At 61.4% G+C, this 22155-nt stretch overlaps 2 protein-coding genes across 6 annotated transcripts; both read left to right on the top strand.

The window, feature by feature from the left end:
* The first annotated feature begins 6 nt into the window (after nt 1-6).
* On the top strand, nt 7-8239 carry BRMS1 (BRMS1 transcriptional repressor and anoikis regulator). 3 transcript variants are annotated; one of them, XM_039482298.1, is made up of 11 exons: nt 7-593; nt 2489-2634; nt 2983-3073; nt 3323-3450; nt 4135-4214; nt 4635-4731; nt 5335-5427; nt 5801-5865; nt 6635-6674; nt 7069-7201; nt 7715-8239. In XM_039482298.1, the coding sequence occupies exons 1-11, from the start codon at nt 154-156 to the stop codon at nt 7830-7832; spliced, it is 1431 nt and encodes a 476-aa protein (XP_039338232.1). In that variant the 5' UTR covers nt 7-153; the 3' UTR covers nt 7833-8239. The 3 variants fall into 3 exon arrangements, with proteins under 3 accessions (XP_039338232.1, XP_039338234.1, XP_039338233.1); XM_039482300.1 differs by lacking the exon at nt 7-593 and adding an exon at nt 1584-2266; XM_039482299.1 differs by lacking the exon at nt 7-593 and adding an exon at nt 2207-2308.
* Nucleotides 8240-9287: 1048 nt separating this feature from the next.
* Nucleotides 9288-18242, top strand: RIN1 (Ras and Rab interactor 1). Of its 3 annotated transcripts, none has more exons than XM_039546495.1 (11): nt 9288-9345; nt 10730-10795; nt 10958-11159; nt 11690-11804; nt 11998-12070; nt 12706-12797; nt 13275-14078; nt 14421-14726; nt 15820-15951; nt 16760-16911; nt 17260-18242. In XM_039546495.1, exons 2-11 carry the CDS (start codon nt 10770-10772, stop codon nt 17512-17514), a joined length of 2157 nt encoding a protein of 718 aa, XP_039402429.1. In that variant the 5' UTR covers nt 9288-9345; nt 10730-10769; the 3' UTR covers nt 17515-18242. The 3 variants fall into 3 exon arrangements, with proteins under 3 accessions (XP_039402429.1, XP_039402431.1, XP_039402430.1); XM_039546497.1 differs by lacking the exon at nt 9288-9345 and adding an exon at nt 9771-9819 and having other exon boundaries at nt 10976-11159; XM_039546496.1 differs by lacking the exon at nt 9288-9345 and having other exon boundaries at nt 10478-10795; nt 10976-11159.
* Nucleotides 18243-22155: the final 3913 nt, after the last annotated feature.

The raw sequence follows: 22155 nt of genomic DNA, 5'->3' as shown, positions 1-22155 counted from the left end.
GAGAGGGGAGCTGAGAGCCACACAGCCCTGGCTTCGCTCCAGATACTTGAGTGATGGGGGCAGTCCCATGGGTGCCATGACAACGTTGCAGTTGGGCACCATGGCAAAGGGCCAGAGGTACTGTGCTAAGGCTGCACTGGGACTGGGTGCCAAATGTTATGGCAGTGCCACGACTGGTGCTCTGGCAATGCAGCAATGGAGCTGCACCAGGTTGTGATGACATTGTTCAGGAGTCAGCAGGTCCCATGGTACCATGGCAACAACCCGACTGGGTGCCATGGTGATGTGTCACAAGCAGGTGCCATGGCAACACCAGTTCAGGGGATTCCCCTTAGCCCAACTTTGGGTGAATGTCGCTCACCTCATGCTAGGCTGTGTGCCTCCTGTTGCCATGGGAACATGCCCCATCCTCCACTAGCCCATAAGGCCCAGCGCAGTGGGCAGCTGGGAACCATAGAGGCAACGGCGCTCTGGTTAACTGGTCTCCCTGATTGGCTGTCAGAGGATGGGGCGGGGCCAGTAGTTGTGGAGCTTCCGGGTACGGAGAAGCGAAGCGCTTACGGGAGGGAGGCCGCCGGCCTGGGCTCCCCGAGGTACGTGGGGCTCAGAGCAGCGGGAGATGGATTCGTCCCAGCCTCCCTCCATAGGGTGCTGGGTGGTGCATTCCCAGCTGAGATCAATGGAAGCTGGGCTAGAGCAGTGCAGCCCAAGGGGGGGATTCGCTGCCTCCCCTGCTTCTGGAGCTTGTTGGTTCCATCCCCATTAAGATCAAGGGAGAGCAGGCCGGCCTATTGCAACCCCAGGGGGAGAACTTACAGTGGCGGCCGACCCAGACTATTGCAACTCAAAGGGGAGGGTTGCGGCCCCCTGTATTGTGGGTACTCAGTGATCCATTCCCCGTTTGAAACGCACTGGGGGGTGCAGACCATTGTAGGCTGGGAAGGGGTGCCCTATATCCTGCTGTCCCCCACCATGGGAACCTGAATGGCACCTTCCAAAGCAAACTCAAAGGAACTGGGAGAGACCAAGGCATCTCGTGGGGGGGAGGGGTGATTTGTGCTCTCCTGCTGTGTGAGGGGTTCAGTGGTACCTTCCCCAACACGGGAGTAGAGCAGACTGTGTCAACTGGAGGGGGAAGTTATAGCATTGGTATGTTCCTCAGTGCTCTCAAGTGAGCAGAAGATGAGATATTCCATCCCCATCAAGGGGTGGGGGGAAGAGAGCGTCCCCCTGTATTGTGGGTACTCAGTGATCCATTCCCCGTTTGAAACGCACTGGGGGGTGCAGACCATTGTAGGCTGGGAAGGGGTGCCCTATATCCTGCTGTCCCCCACCATGGGAACCTGAATGGCACCTTCCAAAGCAAACTCAAAGGAACTGGGAGAGACCAAGGCATCTCGTGGGGGGGAGGGGTGATTTGTGCTCTCCTGCTGTGTGAGGGGTTCAGTGGTACCTTCCCCAACACGGGAGTAGAGCAGACTGTGTCAACTGGAGGGGGAAGTTATAGCATTGGTATGTTCCTCAGTGCTCTCAAGTGAGCAGAAGATGAGATATTCCATCCCCATCAAGGGGTGGGGGGAAGAGAGCGTCCCCCAGCATTGCACGTGCACCAATAAAGCCAGCAGGGAGCTGGGTCAGACCATGGTCACAGAGCGAGCAGGGGGCTGGGAGCCAGGACTCCTGGGTTCTGTTACTGTCTCTGCCTGTATTCCCAGCCTGCTAGCTTCAGTGTCCCATGGGCCTGGATTGGGACCCGCTGTTGGAAGTCAGATCCCTGCTGTGTTGGTGAGGAGGGAGCTCCAGGCTCATGGCAGTGGAACACGGGGGTCACCATGCTGGCTCCAATGAGGCTAGCACCCATCTCTGCAGTCACATCACATGTCACGACACCGTTGCAATAGCAGCTACCAGCTGATAGCACCTCGCTCCCTGACAGAGTGACTGGGCGGCTTTGCGGGGCTCCCTCCAAGGTGGCTGCACATCACAATGCAGTGAGAACAAGGAGTAGTTGGCTCTGGTCTGGCCCCATGGCAGGAGGACTGACTGGTTGAGGATGTGCGGGGGAGGGGGAATAAGACACAGGGCCTGTCTCCTCTAGGAGGCATTGGCTCTGATCCAGCCCCATGTGATATGTATTCAGGACCCACAGGTGGAACAAGTTGTTGGGTCTCATTGTTATTCCCTTTGGAGAAGGCAGCTACTTCCTTGGCCAATAGGAAGCCTTGGGGGCTCAGTGGGCTATGGAGACTGGGGTCCACTAGTTGAGGTGGCCTTGTGGCTGAGGGCTACACATTGGCAGGGCTTGGAGGTTGGAGCTGCCCCGTCCAGACCTATGCTCTGGGCACACAGGGGGTCCCATGGGTTGGGGGGCAGCTGACCCTGTCCAGGGCCCCCTGCTCTGCATGTGATGGAGGAGGGCAGTGGGGGGTGCAGTGAAGTAGGACCCTCCCAGATCACCTGGCAATAATCCCTGTCATTGATCACCCAGAGTGCCCATGCCGGTGCACCCGGCGCCCAAGGAGGCGGAGGAGATGGAGGGGGACGGGGACTCGGCACCTGAGCTGAATGGCGAAGAGGAGGAGAGCGAGGAGGAGCATAGTGCCAGCCCTTCTGAATCAGAGGAAGAAAGCTCAGGTACTGGGGTGTGGAAGGGGATATGGGGTGGGGCTTGGCCCTTCATCCCAGAGTGGTACTGGGGGATGGCCCTGCTTCCTGGGTAAGAGCCATGGCCCAGCCAAGTTGGTGTCCTCTCCCCAGACTCCTGGGTTCTGTTCCCAGCTCTGGAAGGAGAGTGGGGTCTAGTGGGCTATAGGGAGATGGGCCTGTGAGCCAGGACTCCTGGGTTCTATTTACCCCAAGCTGTGTGTGTGCCACTGGGTGAGTGTCCTGACTCTGTGTGCTTCAGTTCCCTGGGTGGTCTGTGTGTGGCACTATGCCCATGTGTGAGCATGGGCTGGAAGGTACATGTGCTGTGCCCTACAGAGATGGACGAGGAGGACTGTGAGCGGCGCCGCAGCGAGTGCCTGGATGAGATGTGTGACCTGGAGAAGCAGTTCTCTGAGCTGAAGGAAAAGTGAGTCCCTTGTTGGCTTCCCCACCCCTGACGTGCCTGTATCTCAGTGCCAGGCGAGGGATCCTGGGATAAACTGCCCCTCCACCCCACCCCAGAGATGGCTGCCTCAGTTCTGGCTGACACGGTGGGCTGGATGGGGCTGGACAGGCCTATGCTGTGCTGGGTGGGGTGGGCAGAGTAGGACCATGATGGGCAGGGCTGGGTGGGGTGGGCAGGGCTGTGCTCAGTCCCTGCTGGTGCACCCTCCAGGCTATTCAAGGAGCGGCTGAACCAGGTGAAGGCCAAGCTGGAGGACGTGGCGTCGGGGCGGGCAGCTGAGTACCTCGACCCCCTGGGTGTCCTGCAGAACAACATGAAGATCCGCATCGAGGTGGCTGGTGAGCTCCTGGCCCTGCCCTGTGTTAACTGTATTCCCTGCTGCCCCACAGGGGACTGGTCGCACCGCTGAGGAGTTGGGGTGCCAGGGCTCAGTACCAGGGCGTGGGGGGAGGGTGGCTGAGTCCCCTGGCCTGTCCTTGTCCAGGCAGGCCTCAGAGGGCAGTGACCAGCTCTAAGGGAGCAGCAAGGGTTGAAGGCTCAGGAGCGGAAATGACAGGGCCCAGATCCAGTGTGCCCAGAGGTGGGGGGAGGGAAGGGCTCAGGGGAGAGGAGGATGGATGGCGGGTGGGGGAGCCTGTGGGGGAGGAAGCAGGGGAGAGGGGGTTCAGGAGAAGCATGTGGGGGACTGAGGCCTGCGGGGTGGGGTGGGAATTCAGAGGAGGGTGCTGGCAGGCAGGCCCTGGGAGGGGGCTCAGGGGTAGAGAGTCAGGCAGGTGGGGGCAAGGGCCACCTGTGGGAGGAAGGGGTGGGGCCCAGAGGGCAGGAATTTCGCTGGGTCTTGGGAGTGATGGCATGAGGCTGGCGGGACCCAGACTGGTGGTGGTAGGAGGGCAGGGACTTGGACCTGGAGCCTCCTGGGAGGCTTGGAGTTAGCCAGGGTGGGCATCTCTCAGGGCTGTGGCTGGACATGGAGGCAGAGGGGCTGGTGGATGGGCAGGGGTCACTGATCCCCCCTCTTGCAGGCATCTACAAGGGGCTGTGCCTGGAGGTGGTCAGGAACAAGCACGAGTGTGAGCTGCAGGGAGCACGCCAGCACCTGGAGGTGAGGGCCCCCATGAACCCCCTCTACTCCTACCAACCCCCCCCCATCCCATTGCTGTGGTCCCCTGCAGGCCCCCATCTACCCCTCCCCAGCCCACGGGGCCCCCTGCCAGAGCCCCCTGAGTGCCCCATGGACTGCCCTGCCCCCGCAGACACTCCATCCACGTCCCAGCTCCAGTTGCTGCATCCTGCCTGAGCCCTGTGGCTGACTTCTGCACCCCCAGCATTCCCAGGGAGCACCTGTGGGTGGCACCAGCTACTGCAGGGGGGCCAGGAATGGGACCAAACGAGCCGGTTGGGAGCCCACAGCCTGGGGATGAGATCGGGTCTGGCTGCGCCTCCAGGGCCTCCCTAGTTTTCTCTGTGCCAAGGGGGTGGGCCCATCCTGGCTGCGCCCCCTGACTCCGTCCTGTCCACACAGAGTGAGAAGCTGCTGCTCTACGACAACATGCAGAGCGAGCTGCTGGAGCGAATCCAGCGCCTGGAGGATGATCGGCAGAGCATCGACATCACCTCAGGTCAGTGAGCCCCGGGGCCTCCCCTGACTCCCCTCCCACATTGCCGTTCTCCACGTCTCTCTGCCTTCCGGCCATCCAGGGTGCCTCTAACCTGCTTTCACTTCAGTGTGCCCCCACAATCATCCCCAGCTTGATGCCCCCTGCCACACCGCTGCTGCCCCCCATAGGGTCCCTCCCCCCAGTCCCCAGTGTCACACACCCCTGCATCCCCATTACAAAGGCAGCCCCGTCCAAGGTCCCTGCAGCCCATGGATCAGACCAACGGGTCCATCCTGCCCAGTATCCTAGTGTTGTTCCCACTTTCTAGCTGTTCCTTTGTTCCATGTGTGAGGTGAGTTTGCTGGGTCTCAGCCCAGTCCCCAGGATCACTGCCCCCTCACTCTTGGCACAAACCACTCCCCTCATCCCTGTCCCCAGAGGGCACTAACTTCCCCTGCACTGGCAGCCCCAGTGGAGAGGGAGGATTGAGTCCCCTTTGCCCCCCAGAGGCATCCCTGTGGTGTAGGGGGGAGGGAGAGAGCAGGCTGCTGCCAAGCAGGCCCCTCCCCCAGCCTGGTGGGAGGGCCTGTCCTCTCTGACCCTTGTCCTCTCCTCCTGGGTTAGAGTGGTGGGACGACAAGCTGCGCCCCAAGAACAGCCTCAAGAAGTGGGATCCCTTCCGGCCTGCCAAGAGGAAGAAAGCGCCGCTTGTGTCTGATATCCTTACGCTGGTATCCCCTCCCTGCGTGGGGCGGGGACCATGCTGGGGTCCCCCCCCACACACACACACTGCTGGTATGTCCTCCCCCAGAACAGACCCATCCCACCAGGCGTCCCATCAGCCCTGGCCCTGACCCTTCCAGTCCCAGTGGTGATGTTGGGGAAAGGGAGGGCTGGGATGTCTGGCCCAGGGGCTCCCCTCTCTGCGGTGCCCTGTGGCAGGGAGTCCTGCTGGCTCCTGCCTGGCTGGCTGCTACTGTTCCCCCACCCCATCTTGATGCTGCCCCCTCCCTGAGTTGGTGTGGGAGGGAATGGGGCTAAATGATCACCGTGGCTGCGTATGGCTACATGCCCTTAACGTGCCCCTCACGCCCCTACATCGTCTACATGCTGCGGGACATCGACATCCTGGAAGACTGGACGGCCATCAAAAAGGTGAGGCTGACCCACAGGACACCTGGGTCCCTTAATAACCCCCATTCCCTCGCACACCACTGGCCACCCCCCGCAATGCTTGAGTCCCTGAAACTCCATCCCCCCCACCCATCCCTCAGCGACACTGCAGGACCTCTGAGTCCCTTAATAACCCCCACTCCCTCACATACCCCTGGCCACCCCACACAATGCTTGGGTCCCTTAAGCCCCTCCCACAAACACATGTCCCCTGGCTGCCCCACAGGCTGCCTAGGTCCCTTAATAACCACTCTTCATACACACCTTTAGTTGTTCTGCACAATAATAATCCCCCTTCCTAGCTCTGCCGTTTGGGATCAAACATGTGGAAATGAGATTATTTTCATATATATTCTTAATATGCCCTTTAAAAAGTCACCATTTGCATAGCTGGGCCAGGAGCTGGGAGCCAGGACTCCTGGGGTCTGTCCGTGGCTCTGGGAGCAGAGTGGGGGGGTCTAGTGGGTTAGAGTGATGGGGAGGGTGGGGCTGGGAACCAAGACTCCTGGGTTCTATCCCCAACTCTGGGTGGAGAATGGGGGCTGGGAGTCAGGACTCCCTGGTTCTGTTCCCTGATGCTGAGTGAGTCCCTTACCCTGTGCCTCAGTTTCCCCATCTGTCTCACAGGCTAATGCCGCCATCCTTCCTGGGGGACCAGCATGGGTGGGGTCTGCATAGCTCTGTGAGCAGCGGCGGGGGTGGAGCGCGCACCCTGTGTAAGCCCCTTTAATTGTCTTGTCTCTCCCTACAGGCTAAAGCAGCCGTGTCGCCCCAGAAGAGAAAATCAGACGGTAAGAGCTGGGGAAGAGATAAGATATGGGGCATTTCCTCTCTAGGGGCACCAGCTCCAGTCTGGCCCCAGGGCAGGGAAGTGGCTGGCTCAGGTGCCCAGGAAGTGGGGTGCAGGGTCTTTCCACCTAGGGGCGCCGGCTCTGATCCAGGCCCCCCTGAATCCCAGTCGGGCCCCCCCTGCCCCTTCGTGGCTCCTCGCCTGCCATCTTGCTGCCCTCCACCACCCTGCACAGATCCCCCTTGCCACCTCTGGTCTCCCCCAGTGCCTCAGCCAGGACATGAGCTAACCGGGCCCTGCAGCTGCCAGCAGGGCCCATCCTCAGGGCAGGTCCCCCTCCCCGGTATGTGGGGCTGTGCCTGCCCCCCCAGCATTGACCACCTCCCTCCCCCCAGTGCTGGTGAAGGTGGAGAAGCCGGGGGCCCAGTTTTCAGCCCGCTGCGAGGACGGGCGGCTGCATTACGAGGGTGAGATCTACAGCAAAGGGCAGAGCGTCATCCTGGAGGTCGGGGACGAGGCGCCTGCGCAGTGAGTGGCCAGGGACTGGCTGGCTGGAGGGAATGGGGCACGGGGCTTTCCCTCGAGGAGGCGCTAGCTTTGATCCAGCCCCAAGGTGGGCGGGGGGACTGGCTGGCTCGGGGGCAGGGAATGGGATAGCGGGCTGTTCTCTCTACGGGGGGTGCTGGCTCTGATCCAGCCCCAAGGTGGGAGACTGGCTGGCTCAGGGGGGCAGAGAATGGGATAGGGGGCCATTCTCTCTATGGGGGGGCTGGCTCAGGGGGCAGGGAATGGAATAGGGGGTGCTGGCTCTGATCCAGCCCCAAGGCGGGGGACTGGCTGGCTCAGGGGCTGGGAATGTGATATGGGGCCATTCTCTCTAGGAGGGGGTTCTGGGTCCAATCCAGCCCCAGGGCAGAGGGTCTGGCTGGCTCAGGGGGCGGGGAATGGGATACAGGGCCTTTCCCCGTAGGGAGTGCTGGCTCCAATCCAGTCCCAGGGCAGGGCGGGGGGACTGACTGTGCCCCCTGCTCTCCCTCGCAGGGCAGTGATCACGGCTGTCAGCACTGGGGAGGTCTGGCTGCGCCGGGAGGATGGCACCAAGACCAAAATCTACGTCTCGCAGCTGCAGAAGGGCAAGTACTCGGTGCACAAGGCCTGAGCGGGCCCTCTCGTGGCTCAGCCCTGCGGCTCGGCACAGGCCTCCTCCTGGAAACCAACGGCCCACGGACCCTCCCCGGCACACCGAGTGGCTGGACTTGCTCTCCCCTTGCACTAGGACTCAGATGGAGAGGACTCTGGCGCCCTGCCCGGCGGGGTGTTGCCATGGCCAGCGCTCCCGCCTCAGATCCCTGCAGACAGGCCAGCACGAGGCTTCACCGCTCGCTTCCCTCGCTAGGACTCTGGTGTTTGTAGCAATCTTGGGGGACTGCACATACACCCCGGTGCCTGGGGCCGTTGTGCCCCCTAGGAAAATAGGGGTGCTGGTTCCAGGGGCTTCAGCAGGAAAAGCCCTGGGCCTCGGCCAGCCCCCTGGAAGCGTTCACATTAAAAATCAAGTGAAACATACAAAATCTTGGCCCTTTGATTCATTTCAGTGTATGCTGGGGAATGAAGAGTGGGACGTGGGGCTTTTCTCTTCTAGGGGACGCCAGCTCCGTTCCGGCCCCAGGGTGGGATGGGAGAGGGGTGTCCCCTTGCTGGGGCACAGAGGGTTCCCAGCTCTAAGCCTCCCCCAAGCTGTGTGTGCCGTCCCTTGTCTCTGAGCCCCGCCAGAACAGCTGGCCACAACCCCTTTGGGGGGGGGGGGTCCCTGCAGCATCAAGGCACCCCCTGACTCCAACCTGCTCTGATTCTGGGACACACACCCTGGCTTCTTTCCCTCAAGTGGCAGCACCTTTGTGAGCCCAGCCAGAGCTGCACCCCAACTTCACAGGCTCTGGAGAGACTACAAGGGCCTTAGGGTGAGTGGGACTGGGTCACACGGGCGGATCTGTCACAAACCTGGGAATTCCACCCTGATTTCCTTCGTTCTGCCCTGTAGTGAACTTTCAAACCCTCCTGACAACTGCCCACAGGGGGTCTATACTAGCCCCTCCCCACATCGGGGCTTTAGCCTGCCACCCCAGAGTTGTGCAGAGAACTGATCTGGATTCCAACACCCCACTACCCTCCCCATGGCTCAGCTCCCTTCTCAGCATGCCCAGCTGATTGGGGTCTGGGATCCAGGACTCCTGGGTTCTAGCCTCAGTTTTGGAAGGACTGTGGGGTCCACTGGGTTGGGGAGGGGGGTTCTGGCTGGAAGCCAGGATCCCTAGGTTCTCTTCCCAGTTGGTTGTCTGACAGTGGCAGAGTCCCCTCCCCTGTTTGTGCCTCAGTTTTCCTCTCTGTATTGGGAGCCTCCCTGATGTCAGAGTGAAGGGATAGGGCATCTGGGCAGGGTTCTTGGGTGGGGGCTGGGGACAGATATACAACGCAGGATAAAGCAAGTCCCTGGGAGATGGTGCCCAGGACCCTTGGTGCCTGGGGGTGGCCAGGCAGCTGCCAGGTTTGGCTGGCGGCCCAGACATGCTCAGAGCCCAGCGCATCTGAGTCCGACGTGAGAGCAAAGGGAATAATGAATTAATAACGACACTGCAGGCAGCGAAGGGGTAGTGGGAAGGGGGCACTGCCAGGTAAGGGCTTGCGGTGGGGGGCATTGGGATGGGGCACTGAGGGAGTGGGAGGGGGGCACTGGGGACTCCCCCAGGCTGAGCTGCGATGTCAGCTCCGTTCACATCAAAACTTCACTCCTGGGAGGGAGGGAGCAGCCTAGCAGCTATTTATAGCTCAGGACCTGGGAGTGGGGGGGCTGCGATGGGGGGTGGGATCTGGGAGGGAGCTGAGATCAGGGGAGGGGAGCTGGGATCTGGCTTGCTTCTGATGGATTTTCCATTTCTTGCTAATTCCCCCCCTCCATCTCCTGCCCTGCCCTCCCCCTCCATTTCCCTGTGATTATACACACATAATTACACACCTGGCCTGCAGCCCTGAGATTGACCTTCCTCTCCCATCTGGAAGAGAAATAGGGTCTCTAGTGCTTAGAGCAGGGCGCTGGGCACCAGGCCTCCTGGGTTCTAGCCCCGGCTCTGGGAAGAGAGTGGAGTCTAGTGAGTAAGAGCAGGGTGCTTGGAGCTAGGACGCCTGGGTTCTATCCCAGCCCTGGGAGAGGAGTGGTGTCTAGTCGGGGGGCTGAGAGCTAGGCCTCCTGGGTTCTAGCCCCGGCTCTGGGAAGAGAGTGGAGTCTAGTGAATAAGAGCAGGGGGCTAGGAGCTAGGACGCCTGGGTTCTATTCTTAGCTCAGGGATTGGGGTCTAGTGGGGTAGAGCAGAGGGGCTGAGAACCACTCCTCCTGAGCTCTATCTGCATCTCGCTTGAGCAGCACCCTTCTCCGTGCCTCAGTTTACCCCTGTACAAAATGGGCAAGCTGGGAGGCTGGTGTCTGTGTCCCTCGGTTCCCCCTGCCCGGGGGCTGGGTTGCTGATTAGATCTGCGCCCCCGCATGGGCTGTGCCAACCCCGAGAGCTTTGCCTTGGAAACGTGACTGCGCCGCGGCGGGGGGGGGAGCCCATCTGGGGCTGGCTCAGCCCGGCCCAGCCCTGTGCCAGGGCTGGGTGTGACGGTGAGTCAGAGCCGACGCGCGCATTCCTGGCCCCGGCACGAACAGCTCCCCTGGCCCTGTCCCGCGGAGCCGGGGCGCTGTGTAGCCGCTGCCGCAGCCCGCCCTGTGTAGCAATCCCCTCCCGGTACAAACAGCCCCACGCACCACCCCAGAGCCGGCTGCATCTCAGCGCCTCGCCAGGGCTCCTTGCCCTGGGGAGAAGCATATTCCCAGCAAGGGCCACGTGGGTCTGAGTCGTGCCCCTTCCTGCTCCTCCTGCAGCTTCCCGGTAGCGTTTCAGGGCTGGCGTCAGGCTGGGCCGGGCGGCCCCGCACTCAGCCGCCCCTGGGGGGCCCAGAGGAGTTGGTACCAGGGGAAGGGGGGGTCCGCTAAGGGTTAACAGCAGCTCCTATTTCTAGCAGAGGGAGCCCGTCTCCGCAACCTGGTCACCCAGCCGAGATGGAGCCCCCGGACCAGCCGGACGGGTATGGCAGAGGGGCCTGGGGACGGGGACGTGGGAGGAGCCAGGACTCCTGAGTTCTGTCCCGGGGGCGGGTAGTGGGTTAAAACAGGTGGGGCTGGGAACTCGGCCTCCTGGGTTCCATTCTCTGGCCCTTAGTGCTAAGGGCTCCCCGCCCTCCTCACAGCTCTGTCTCCCTCCTCAGTCTGGGGCGTGACCCTGTGTACGATGTCCCAGACCCACACGCCTTCCCCCAGCCCAGGCCAGCACGGGGGTCTCCGAACAACGTCAGCCTCCTGGATCGTCTGCTCCTCACCCAGTCTGTCTGGCTGCAGCTGAGCCTCAACTCTGCCACCGCCCTGCACATCCTGCAGCGTGAGCCCCCCGGGGTGAGGGCTCAGGGGTGCCTCTGCCCTGCTGGGCTGGATAATGGGAGAGATGGGTCCATTGGGCTGATGGGGGGGTGGGTGTATCATGCAGGATGGGCCCCTGCGGCTCATCTGGGGAGGGGAATGATACTGGGCTGGATGGGTCCATTGCTCTGACTGGGGATGGGGGACAAAACCTAGGCCAGATGGATCTAATGGGGGGAACCCATGCTAGATGGGTCCATGGGGCGGATGGGGGGGAACCCATGCTAGATGGGTCTAATGGGAAGAACCCATGCTAGATGGGTCCATGGGTCGGGAACCCATGCTAGATGGGTCCATGGGGCGGATGGGGGGAACCCATGCTAGATGGGTCCATGGGTCTAATGGGAGGGGAACCTATGCTAGATGGGTCCATAGGGTGGATGGGGGGGAATCCTACACTGGATGGGTCTGTGGGGCTGAGCAGGGAAGGGGTGGATATCAGGAAATGTTCCAAGTCCCCAGCCCTTGCGTAGCCCCTGGTGACGGGTGCCCCATTCTTGCCCCAGACATTCCTGGTGCGCCAATCGAACACACGCCGACGCCGGGTGCTCTGCTTGCGCCTCCTAGATGACTTGGCCCCGGCCTTCGTCGCTAGCTACTGCCTGCAGGAGAGAGCAGCAGGTAGGGACGCGTCTGCACTGCCCTGTGCCCCCCAGGGAGCGCCACGCCTACACACAGCCCTGCGTCTGCTGAGCCCCCCAGCTCCCTGCAGCACGGTGCCCCCTAGCGCTGCACTTGGCCAGTAGGCAAGTACTGACTGCCAGGGGACAGTGCCTCCTAGCGCCACAGAGTCTGAGGATCCTTCTCTTTGCAGGCGTCTCTCTAGAGGGCTCATCCTGGAGCTTCCCAGACCTCCTGCACCTGGTGGCCTCCTACTGCCTGAGCCGGTGAGTGGGAGGATAGGGAGCACCCCAGAATCTGAGCCCCCAAGCTCCAGCTCTCCCTTGCTCCCAGTAGACTGAGATCCTGAAGTGTCCGGGGCAGTGGGGGACAGCGGAGGGGTTATAGGACAGAGGGTGTTGGGACAGCCCTGGGGGGGAGGGCAAAGGGCAGAAGGGGATTGGGGGAGTGCCCCTGGGGAGGGGAGGGGCAGAAGGGGTGGGGAGTGCTCCTGGGGAGGGGTGGGGCAGAAGGGGATTGGGGGAGTGCCCCTGGGGGAGGGGGTGGGGCAGAAGGGGATTGGGGGAGTGCCCCTGGGGGAGGGGCGGGACAGAAGGGAATTGGGGGAGTGCCCAAGGGGGAGGGGCATAAGGAAATTGGGGGAGTGCCCGTGGGGGTGGGGGCAGGACAGAAGGGAATTGGGGGAATGTCCCTGAGGGAGGAGCAGAAGGGAATTGGGGGAGTGCCCCGGGGGTGGGGGTAGGGGCGGGACAGAAGGGAATTGGGGGAATGTCCCTGAGGGAGGAGCAGAGAGCCCCCCGGGGTGGGGCTAGGGGCGGGACAGAAGGGAATTGGGGGAATGTCCCTGAGGGAGGAGGGAGCCCTGGGACTGCTGTCAGAGTCTGATGCACTGTCCCCCTAGGGAGGTTCTCCCGGTCGCCCTGCGCCTGCCCCAACCCATCCAGCAGGCCGTGTCGCACAAGGAACTGGAGGCCATTTCCCACCTGGGGCTCGGTGAGTGACACCCCCCCACAGCCCTTCCCCCTGGACCCCTCCCTCAGCCCCCCCCCCCCACACATCTCAGTGGCCCCTACACTCCTCTCCCTGATCCTTCCTCTCACTTCAATCCCCCTGGTCCCTCCCTGCCCATCCTCTCTCTGTGCCCCATTTCCACCCCATTACTCCCATCCCCACAGCCACTCTCCTTCCCCATCACCCTGCACCTCCTTCCTGCACTTCCCAGGTAGCTGGGAAATCCCTCCCCTCCCTTCCTCCTCTAGTTCCCCTCCCCCCGGCCTGGGGCCAGATTGGAGCCGGCACTCCCTAGAGGGGAAAGGCTCATATCCCATTTGTGTCCGTCCCCCCCCCCCCCCCACTCCAAGCCAGCCAGGTGCCCCACCTTGGGGCTGGATCAGATCCAGTGCCCCCTAGAGGGGAAAGGCCCCATGTCCTCTCCTCAGTGCTGACCCCTCGTTTCCTCCACCCCCCCAGAGTTCTGGAGCTCTTCTCTCAATGCCAAGGACCCCCCGGAGCTGCCTGAGCCCCCACTCTGTGGGGATGCTGCCCCTGCAGCTGGCCAGCTGGGTGCGATCCCCACACGGAGCCCAAGGGAGCTGGACTGCGGCCTGGGCAATGGGGCGCTGGGCTTCCTGAACCCCCTGTTCCAGGGCAGGGATGGGGGCTTGCGGCGGGACGACTTCAAGCGCAGCATTAAAGTGCGGGTGTCCACTGAGACCTCCAGCCCTCTCTCACCACCCCCCAAGCCACCGCCCCCAATCCCTTCCAGCCAGACAGGGATGCCCCCCACCCCGCGCCGGGAGCCGGGCCAGAACTCACCGCTCAGCATGTCGGGGTATCGGGTGCCCCAGAGGGCTGGGGAGCCCCTTAATCCCAAGCCAGCCAGGGTCAGCCTCCCATCCCTGCAGGAGCTGGACAGCGGGTCCCCCAGTGGCTCAGAGAGCGAGGGGGGTGGGGGTCCACGGGCCCCCTCACCTCCTGCCCAGCGCCGCCCCCGTGCCCCTTTGCGCTCCATGAGTGATGCCGTGCTGGCAGTGCTGGCCCCTGAGAAACAGCTGGCACGGGCCGTGGAGGGGCTGGCGCGGGACCGGAGCACCAGGCTGGGAGCCAGCGTCCAGGATTTCCTGACCCTAGTGAGGGGTGGCAGGGGGGAGTGGCAGTCCAGCCACGAGCTGCTGAGCCCCGTCCGGACCTTCCTGACCCACACCAAGACCCAGCTGCTGCAGAGCCCAGCCCTGGAGCTGCCAAGCCCCACGCTGCTGCCTGACCACAGGCTGGGTGAGTGGGGCTGGGGGGAGGGATCCAGGATGCCTGGGTTCTATTCCCAGCTCTGGGACGGTATGGGGTCTACAGGGTTAGAGCTGTGGGGCTGGGTTCTGTCCCTGGCTCTGGGAGGCGAGTGGGGTGTAGTGGTTAGAGCAGGGGTGGCTGGGAGCCAGTACTCCTGGGTTCTAAGAAAAGGGTGGAGTCTAGGGGGTTGGGGCGGGGGAGAGCCAGGATGCCTGGGTTCTATTCCCAGCTCAGGGAGGGGAGTGGGGCCTAGTGGGTTAGAGCAGTGGGGCTGGGAGCCAGGACTCCTGGCTCTGTCCTTAGCCCATGTAACCTACTCCTACCCCGCAGACGCTGTGCTGGAACGGGCCCTACATCGTTGTGTGCTGAAGCCCCTCAAACCAGTGCTGGCATCCCAGCTGCGCAGGCTACGCGTGGCAGATGGGTCCCTGGGCCAGCTCCGGGAGAACCTGCGGCTGGTGCGGGAGCAGGGCCCCGGTGCCTTCCCGGCACGGGCAACCCTGCCTAGCCCCCATGACACCCAGCGGGCACGGCGCAAACTGCTGCAGCTTCTGCGTGCCTATTCGCCCAGCACCCAGGTGACACTGCTGCTGCAGGCCTGCAAGGGTGTCTACCGAGCCATGGGGGCAGCCCCGGGTACGGATCCCTTCATCCCTTCCCCCCTCCCCTCCCTCGCCCACGTGATGCTGCTCCTGCAAGGCTGCAAAGGTGTCTGCAGAGCAGGGGCGGCTCTAGAAAATAGGCTGCCCCAGGCAGCGCGGTGTGCTGCGCCGCCCTTCCTCGGTCCCGCGGCGGGTCCCCTCTTCCCGCGGCTCCGGTTGAGCTCCCGCGGCAGGTCCACCGGAGCCCCGGACCTGCCGCAGGCATGACTGCGGGAGCTCCACCGGAGCCGCGGGAACAGCGGACCTCCCGCGGGCACGGCTGCGGACGGTTCGCGGGTCGGCGGCTCCGCTTGAGCTGCCGCAGTCATGCCTGCGGGAGGTCCAGCCGAGCCGCGGGACGAGCGCCCCCTCCGCAGTCATGCCTGCGGCAGGTCCGGTCGTCCGCGGCTCCGGTGGACCTCCCGCAGGCATGACTGCGGCAGGTCCACCGGCCCAGCCTGCCGCCCCCTAGATTTGGCCGCCCCAGGCAACAGCTTGGTTTGCTGGTGCCTAGAGCCGCCCCTGCTGCAGAGCCATGGGGGGCCCCCACGCAGCCTTCCCGACCTGCATGGCCTCCCTGCCCCCCCCAGTCCCCTGCTCTTCCTCGCCCTGCACCCAGGCCTAGGTGGGCATCTCTGCAGCCATAGATCTGTCCCCAACTACGGACAACCCCCATATGGCCCCCTGTTCCCCAGCGCCATCCCCATATCACCCAGCCTGGCCCCCCTCCCTCACTTCCAACGTACTCATTCCCCCAACCTCCTGATCCTCCCCCCACCCCCAGAACTGACCCCTGTGCCCCTCCCCCACCTCACATATCCACCCTGGTCCCCATCCCTCCCTCCCCAATCCCCTGCCTGTGCACCCCACCCCATGTCTCCCAGGCTTCTGGGATCCCTCCCCCATCCCTGCCCAGCCTGTGCTCTCCATGCTGCCCCTGCCCCCCTGCTGCTGGGAGCCTCCCTCCCCCAGCTCATGCTCCCAATGCCGCCTGCCTCCCCTACTGCCAGGACCCCCGCTCCTGATCCCTCCTATGTTCCTGCTACATCCCTACCGGCACCCACTCACTTGTCCCCTCTTCCCCCCAGATGGGAGCTATGGGGCGGACGAGTTCTTGCCGGTTCTGAGCTTCATCCTGGCTCAGTGCGACCTGCCCCAGCTGCTCATGGAGGCTGAGTACATGATGGAGCTGATGGAGCCCAGCCAGCTCCTGGGGGAAGGTAAGGGAGACCCCTAGGCCCTCCACTACCCCTTTTCCTTGTCCTCCTGAGCCAGCCAGTCCCCTCACCCTGGGGCCAGATCAGAGATGGTGCCCCCTAGAGGGGAAAATCCCTGAGTCTGTTTACTTCCCTAAATGGGGGGGACCCACCTAATCATCTAAACGTGAGCTCCCAGTGTGACGCTGTGGCCAAAAGGGCTAATGCGATCCTGGGGTGTGTAAACAGGGGAATCTCGACTAGGAGAAGGGAGGTCCTGTTACCTCCGTACGTGGCGCTGGTGCGGCCGCTGCTGGAATCCTGCGTCCAGTCCTGGTGCCCACAATGCAAGAGGGACGCTGATAAACTGGCGGGCTCAGAGAAGAGCCACGAGAATGATTAGAGGCTCAGAGAACGTGTCTCAGAGTGAGAGACCCCAGGAGCTCGATCTGTTCAGTTTAACAGAGAAAAGGCTAGGAGTGATCCCAATCTAAGTACCTACGTGGGGAACAGAAACGGGAGAGCAGACGGCTCTTCGGTCTAGCAGCCAAAGGTCTAGCAAGCACCAAGGGCTGGAAGCTGAAGCTGGACAAATTCAGACCAGCAATAAGGTGGACATTTGTAAGTGGGGGGACTTTACCAGGGGCAGAGCCTCCCAAGGGCTGGATTCTCCCTCGCTGGCAGTGTCTAAAGCAGGGTGGGCTGTTTTTCTGAGGTCCGCGCTAGTTCCTCCAGGAATCAATTCAGGGCAGCCCTGTGCAGAGAGGGGGGCAGCCTAGAGAATCCCCATGGGCCCTTCTGGCCTGACAGTCTCCGCCCCATTTTCCCCCAGGGGGCTATTACCTGACCACTCTCCAGGCCAGCCTGGCCCTGTTGGGGCATTTCCATGAAGAGGAGCCGAGGGAGCTGCGCCCCGATGTCCAGAGAGCCCTGAGCTGGCGGCACCAGAGCCCCGCAGGGCGGCCCCCTGGCAGCCCGTGCCAGGTATGTGGGGAGGTGCTCTGGGGGGAGTCATTGTTGGGGACTCCCTGCTACCCACCCAGTCCCTGCCCCCTCCCCTCCCTGCTACCGATCCAGTCTCTGCCCCCTCCCCACTCCTTCCTGTCTACTCTCCGCTCCATCCCTACCCCCTTCCTCACCCCTCCCCGCGGCATGCACAGTCCCCCCCATCACCCCTCGCACCTGCTCAGTCCCTATCCCCCATGCCATCCCCATCTGCCTCAGTGCCCACTCAGTCCCTGCCCCCATCCCAGTTGATCCCTGCCACTCTTAGTCCCTCTGCCCTCCTCCCCCCACATGCCCACTCAGTCCCTGACTTGCTCTGCCTTCCAGGACCCACAGCCTGAGAAAACCCAGGCCCCCTGCGGTGGGTGCCACTCCACCACACCTGCGCTGGGAGCCCAGGGGACGGCAGAGCAGCTACGGGGGCAACCCACAGATAACAGTCTCCCCCTGCACCCTGAGGGACAGGACCAGCCCCAGGAGCACCCGGACCAGCACCGCCACCCCAGGGAGATGGGACCCGGGCTGCGACCCCTACACAGGCTGCTCCGTGAAGGGGCTATCGACCTGGATGAACCCCTCTGACCTGGGATGCCTGGTTCTGTCCCAGCTCTAGGAGGGGAGTGGGGTCTAATAGGTTAGAGCAGGGGGGCTGGGAGTGAGGTCTCCTGGGTTCTAATCCAAGCTTTGCTGTGCCTGGATTTATGACCACTTCCCTCTTTGGTGCCTCAGTTTCCCCCTTCTGTAAAACAGGGTGAATAAGACCTGCAGCAATGTGGAAGGGATGTGTGTCCCAGGTAGCCCCTCCCTGTTCCACTCTCGGGGGGAAGGGATTCTGGGGGAGCCTTTTCCTCATTCTGGGGGTGGGGCAGGGAGTATCAGCTTGTGACAATCACTCCTGACTTGAATAAGAGTCAGTTAAATGCCGAGAGAGAGATTCTTTCTCTAGTGACACAGAGGATCAATGTACATACACCAGGGGAATTTGCTGGCACAAAAACCTCTTCTGCTGATGTTATTTTTATAGGGCCTACTTTATTAAATATTTTTTTGGGGAAAATTCATTTATTTTTTATTCTCTGAAAAGTGACACGGCTTTTTGTCTGAGGCCTCAAATTTACGATTTGTTCATATATTACAAGAAAAAGAGTTCTGTAACAAAATGCTCTTGTATCAATATTATTGTAGGACCTACTGTATTTACTATTTGTAAAAAAAGATTTACTTTGTTCGAAGAGTGGCATTCTTTGTTTTTAACTCAAGTCTGGTTTTTTTCCCCTGAAACTCTAAATATATGTTTTTGATAAATACAATGCTCTGGAACACAAAACTCTCCTGTTCGTATTATCGTAGGGTCTGCTTTATTGGCCGAACAACGTGCAATCTGTTTAGCTGTCTCTATCTGTAACAAGATAACTGTTGAACACTGCGTACAATCAATTCCAATGTTTCCGGGAATGTTCTAGGCAGCAATGGGCAAGAGCTGATGGATGTTGGTGAAAATCAGAGAAACCAAAAGGGGAAAATGGAAGGCCCCTGGAACCTCAGCATCCGATACCAGAGCCACGGCTTCAAGCCCCTCTGCTGCTGACAACGATTAACACCTTCCAGCACAACACCCCCCAGCATCTCAGCTCTGCCCAGCCTCCAGGTGGAGTTTGAGACATTGACACCCTGTGTGACTGAGCTCCTGGACAGACAGAGAAGGAATTAAAATGGTGGGAGAGGAGGGGGGACAGAAGTGCCCCTGGCATGGGTGGAAATAAGGGGGCTCTGGTGTGAGGGGAAGGCGGACAGCCAGACCCCTTGGCAGGGGGGATAATGGGGGCCCCTGGTACAGGGGAAGAGGGAGCTGACAGAGCCCATGGTGTGGGGGGGGGGAATGGGGGCCCCTGGTATGGGGGAGGGAGAGCAGACAGCCCCTGGCAAGGAGGAGCTTGGGGGAGGGGCAGGGAACCCGTGAACGAGAGGGGGATGGAGGGTGGCACCCTGGCAGCTGGGGACAGGGGAAGGAAGGATGCCGGGAATCCTGGTGGGGACGATGAGCTCGGCCAACACAAGCTGTGAAGTGGGCGCCCTGGTGGGTTTCACTGCGGTTTTCCCCCAAGGCGCCGTGCCCGGCTCTGTCTGTGGCTGGACACCGAGGCTCTGCGCCCAGCTCCCCGGCCCGGGGTGGCCTGCCTGTTGGGCAAGGGCCTTGCAGCAATGCCACAGCCTCAGGGATGGGCCTAGCACCCGGGGCAGAACCCAGTGGGAGGGAAATCAGGTCCATCTGGCGTGGCAGGCAGAGGGGGGACACTGGTGCCCTCTGCTGCTGCTGCTTAGCACATCACAGGCAGCAGCTGCCTGCACTGAGTGGGGCACTGGCCTGCGGGGGGAAGTAGGGCTCCAGGGGGCGAGGAGGAGTGTGGGGATGGGGGAGGCAGCCAGACTGGAGGGATGGACCCCACTGACTGCACGGAGCTGGCACAGGCTGTGAGGCCAGGTCCCCCTGGCCTGAGCACTGCCCCCCCTTTGGAGACAGACAAGTCATGAGTCATCGGCTGACTCCTAGCCAAAGGGCCCTGAGTCATCACTCCGCTGTCCTAGAGCCCAGCCCCAGACATGAGTTCAGAGCGGGTCTCTCGGGTATCCCAGTGCTCCCGGGACAGGGACTTTCATGCTCCCCATACCCCCCGTTACTCCGTCCCCGGGGCCCTTCTAATCCAAACAGTGCCCCACAGTGGCCCAGGTGGGATCCCTGGGGCCCATTTATTGGACACGTCCTCGGGTGCTCAGCTCTCTGAGGGCTAGGCCAGGCCCCCGCCCTCCTCCTCGGGATAAGGAAATATTTGGAGTCAGAGCCTTTCCCTCTGGGCTGTATCTGAACACTTCTATCGCCGGGCTGAGGAGTCTCTCATGAGCTACTGCGGGGCCTGGCACAAGGCAGGGATGCTGCCAGAAGGCTGGCTGAAGGCCTCAGCCCCCGCCAAGCCATGCCAGATGGATTCTAGGGCTGCCGGCGCGGACTTGGCTCACGACCGATACGTCCGTCCTCTTCGCTCCACAATGATGGGACTCTGCTGGGTCACGCAGCCTCTTGCACTTTTGTGACGCCGCCTGCCAAACTGCATCTACGTTGCATGCAAGCTCAGCTGGGGACAGCCCGCAGCCCAGACTAGATGGGAACACTCCCACCCAGGGTTCCCTCCTCTCTCAACTGGGGAAGCACCCGGCTGCAGTTTGGGTAGGAGTCCCCTTCGCCCCAGCCCTTCCGACAGGAACTATATTGCTGGAGGCATCTGTGCTTGGTTGAGGAGCCCACCTGGACCATCACGTAGTTCAGGGCAAGAAGAGTTGCTCTGCTGGAACTCAGAGCAGGGCACAATGCGGCCATGTTCTCCAGACTGGCCATTCCAACCAGTCCATTCCCTTCACCACAGACAATATGACCACGCTATAAACGAGCCGGGGAAGGGAGCTCCTCTCTTTCCCGTCCCCTTGGCCACAACAGATGTCAATCCACCCACCCCGTTGCTTCCCAGAGTTCTAGGACACAGCAAACAGGAGAGTGTGATAGTTCTCCTACTGGCTCGCACACAGCCAAGGCAATAGTGGTTCCTAGATCCTCTTGGTTTGTCCACTTGTCGTCCCATCCCATTCCCTCTGCTGCCAGGGCTCCTCTCACAGAACAAGAGAAGGGCTCGTTCCCCCAAGCTGTCCTCCCTCCATCTGACCACTTGGTTCTCGGCTGGGTGTCGGAGCTAGAAAGAATAGGCAGTGCACAAACAGGGACACAAACTCTCTTGCTCAGCAGTAGAAAGGACTGCATAAGAATGGACCACACTGGGGCAGACCAATGGTCCACCTAGCCCACCTAGCCCTGTCTCTGATAGGGGCCAGTGCCAGATGTGTCAGTGGGAATGAAAAGAACAGAGCAATTATCAAGTGATCCATCCCCTGTCGCCTAGTCCAGCTTCTGGCAAACAGAGGGTTAGAGACCCATGTGATGGGGCTGTGTCCCTGACCTTCTTGGCTAATAGCCAGTGATAGACCTATCCTCCATGAACATACCTATTTCTTTTTGAACCCAGATATCCTTTTGGCCTTCACAACATCCCCGACAATGAGTTCCACAGGCTGATTCCACGAGGAAAGTGGGCAGCTCCGAGTGGAAAGGATCTGTGGCTTGGTGGGACCAGCTCAAGCTTGTACCAGGGCAGTCTCAGGTACCTGACAGCCTGGACTCTGTACGACTGCTGAAGAACTCGGGTCTCTGATGCTGCTCTCTCAGGGTGCCCTGGGCAGCGATCAGTGCCCCCCGCCATGTAGACATTTTGTTGGTATTCTCCCATCATACCAACTCCCCATTTCCCTGAGAGTATTTCCACCTGGAGTGGAACCTGTCCCAGTCTGGGACCCCAGTGCAGTGTGAACAGGTCTGATGAAGTCACTCTTTGAACCATGCTCTTTTCTTCACTTACCCAGGAAAGCCCCCTGTCCTGACGCGATAACACCAGCAGGAATGGTGGGGGAACTAGGGGCTCTTACAGCTGACCCTCCTTATACAGTTTTGTTCCCAGACAAGGACTGGCTCAGGCCACACCCTAAGTTCCTACCCAGAATTGTGTCTGAATCCCATCAACCCAACTCACGCCATCCATTTACCCAAGTGTCACACAAGGGCCTACCCCTTTAAGGCCCAGGAGGCCGTGGGCCAGTCAGCCCTGTTCAGTTAGCTGCAGCCTGCTGCGTGTGGGACTTGAGGCAGGAAGCCCAGCAGAGCAGAGTGGAGCGTAAGGTGGCGGTGGTGGCAAGGTGTCTGGGTGTGGCTGCTTGGGGAGGACCTCTCCTGGTGTGGGGGCAGATGGGAAGCATGGCTGGCCTGGAAGCTGAGCACAGCAGGTGGGTAGGAGTGTATGTGAATTAGAGGCAAGAGGACAGATCTCTTGAGAAGGAAGGAGTGGGTCCAGTTGGGAATGGGGCAAAGGCTCATTGGGGGTGGGGGGGTTGTTTTGGATGTTGAGTCCCAGAACAGGATGGATGTCTGTTAATGAGTTAGCTGGAAGGTCACATCACTGCAGCCTGTCATCCCTATGGCTGGAGTAGGCTGAAGATTGTTGTGGGGAAACTGAGGCAGAGTGTGCTGCCATGCAGGGCCTCGCTGTGAGGGGCTGCTCTGTGGTGGTGAGTCTTGGAATGCTGTGTGGTATCTGAAACGTCACGCAAATGGGTGAGGCCAAGTTA

This window comes from Mauremys reevesii, linkage group 7 (genome assembly GCF_016161935.1).
Source record: "Mauremys reevesii isolate NIE-2019 linkage group 7, ASM1616193v1, whole genome shotgun sequence".
NCBI lineage: Eukaryota > Metazoa > Chordata > Testudines > Geoemydidae > Mauremys > Mauremys reevesii.
This window is presented reverse-complemented; position numbering and strand designations above follow the sequence as displayed.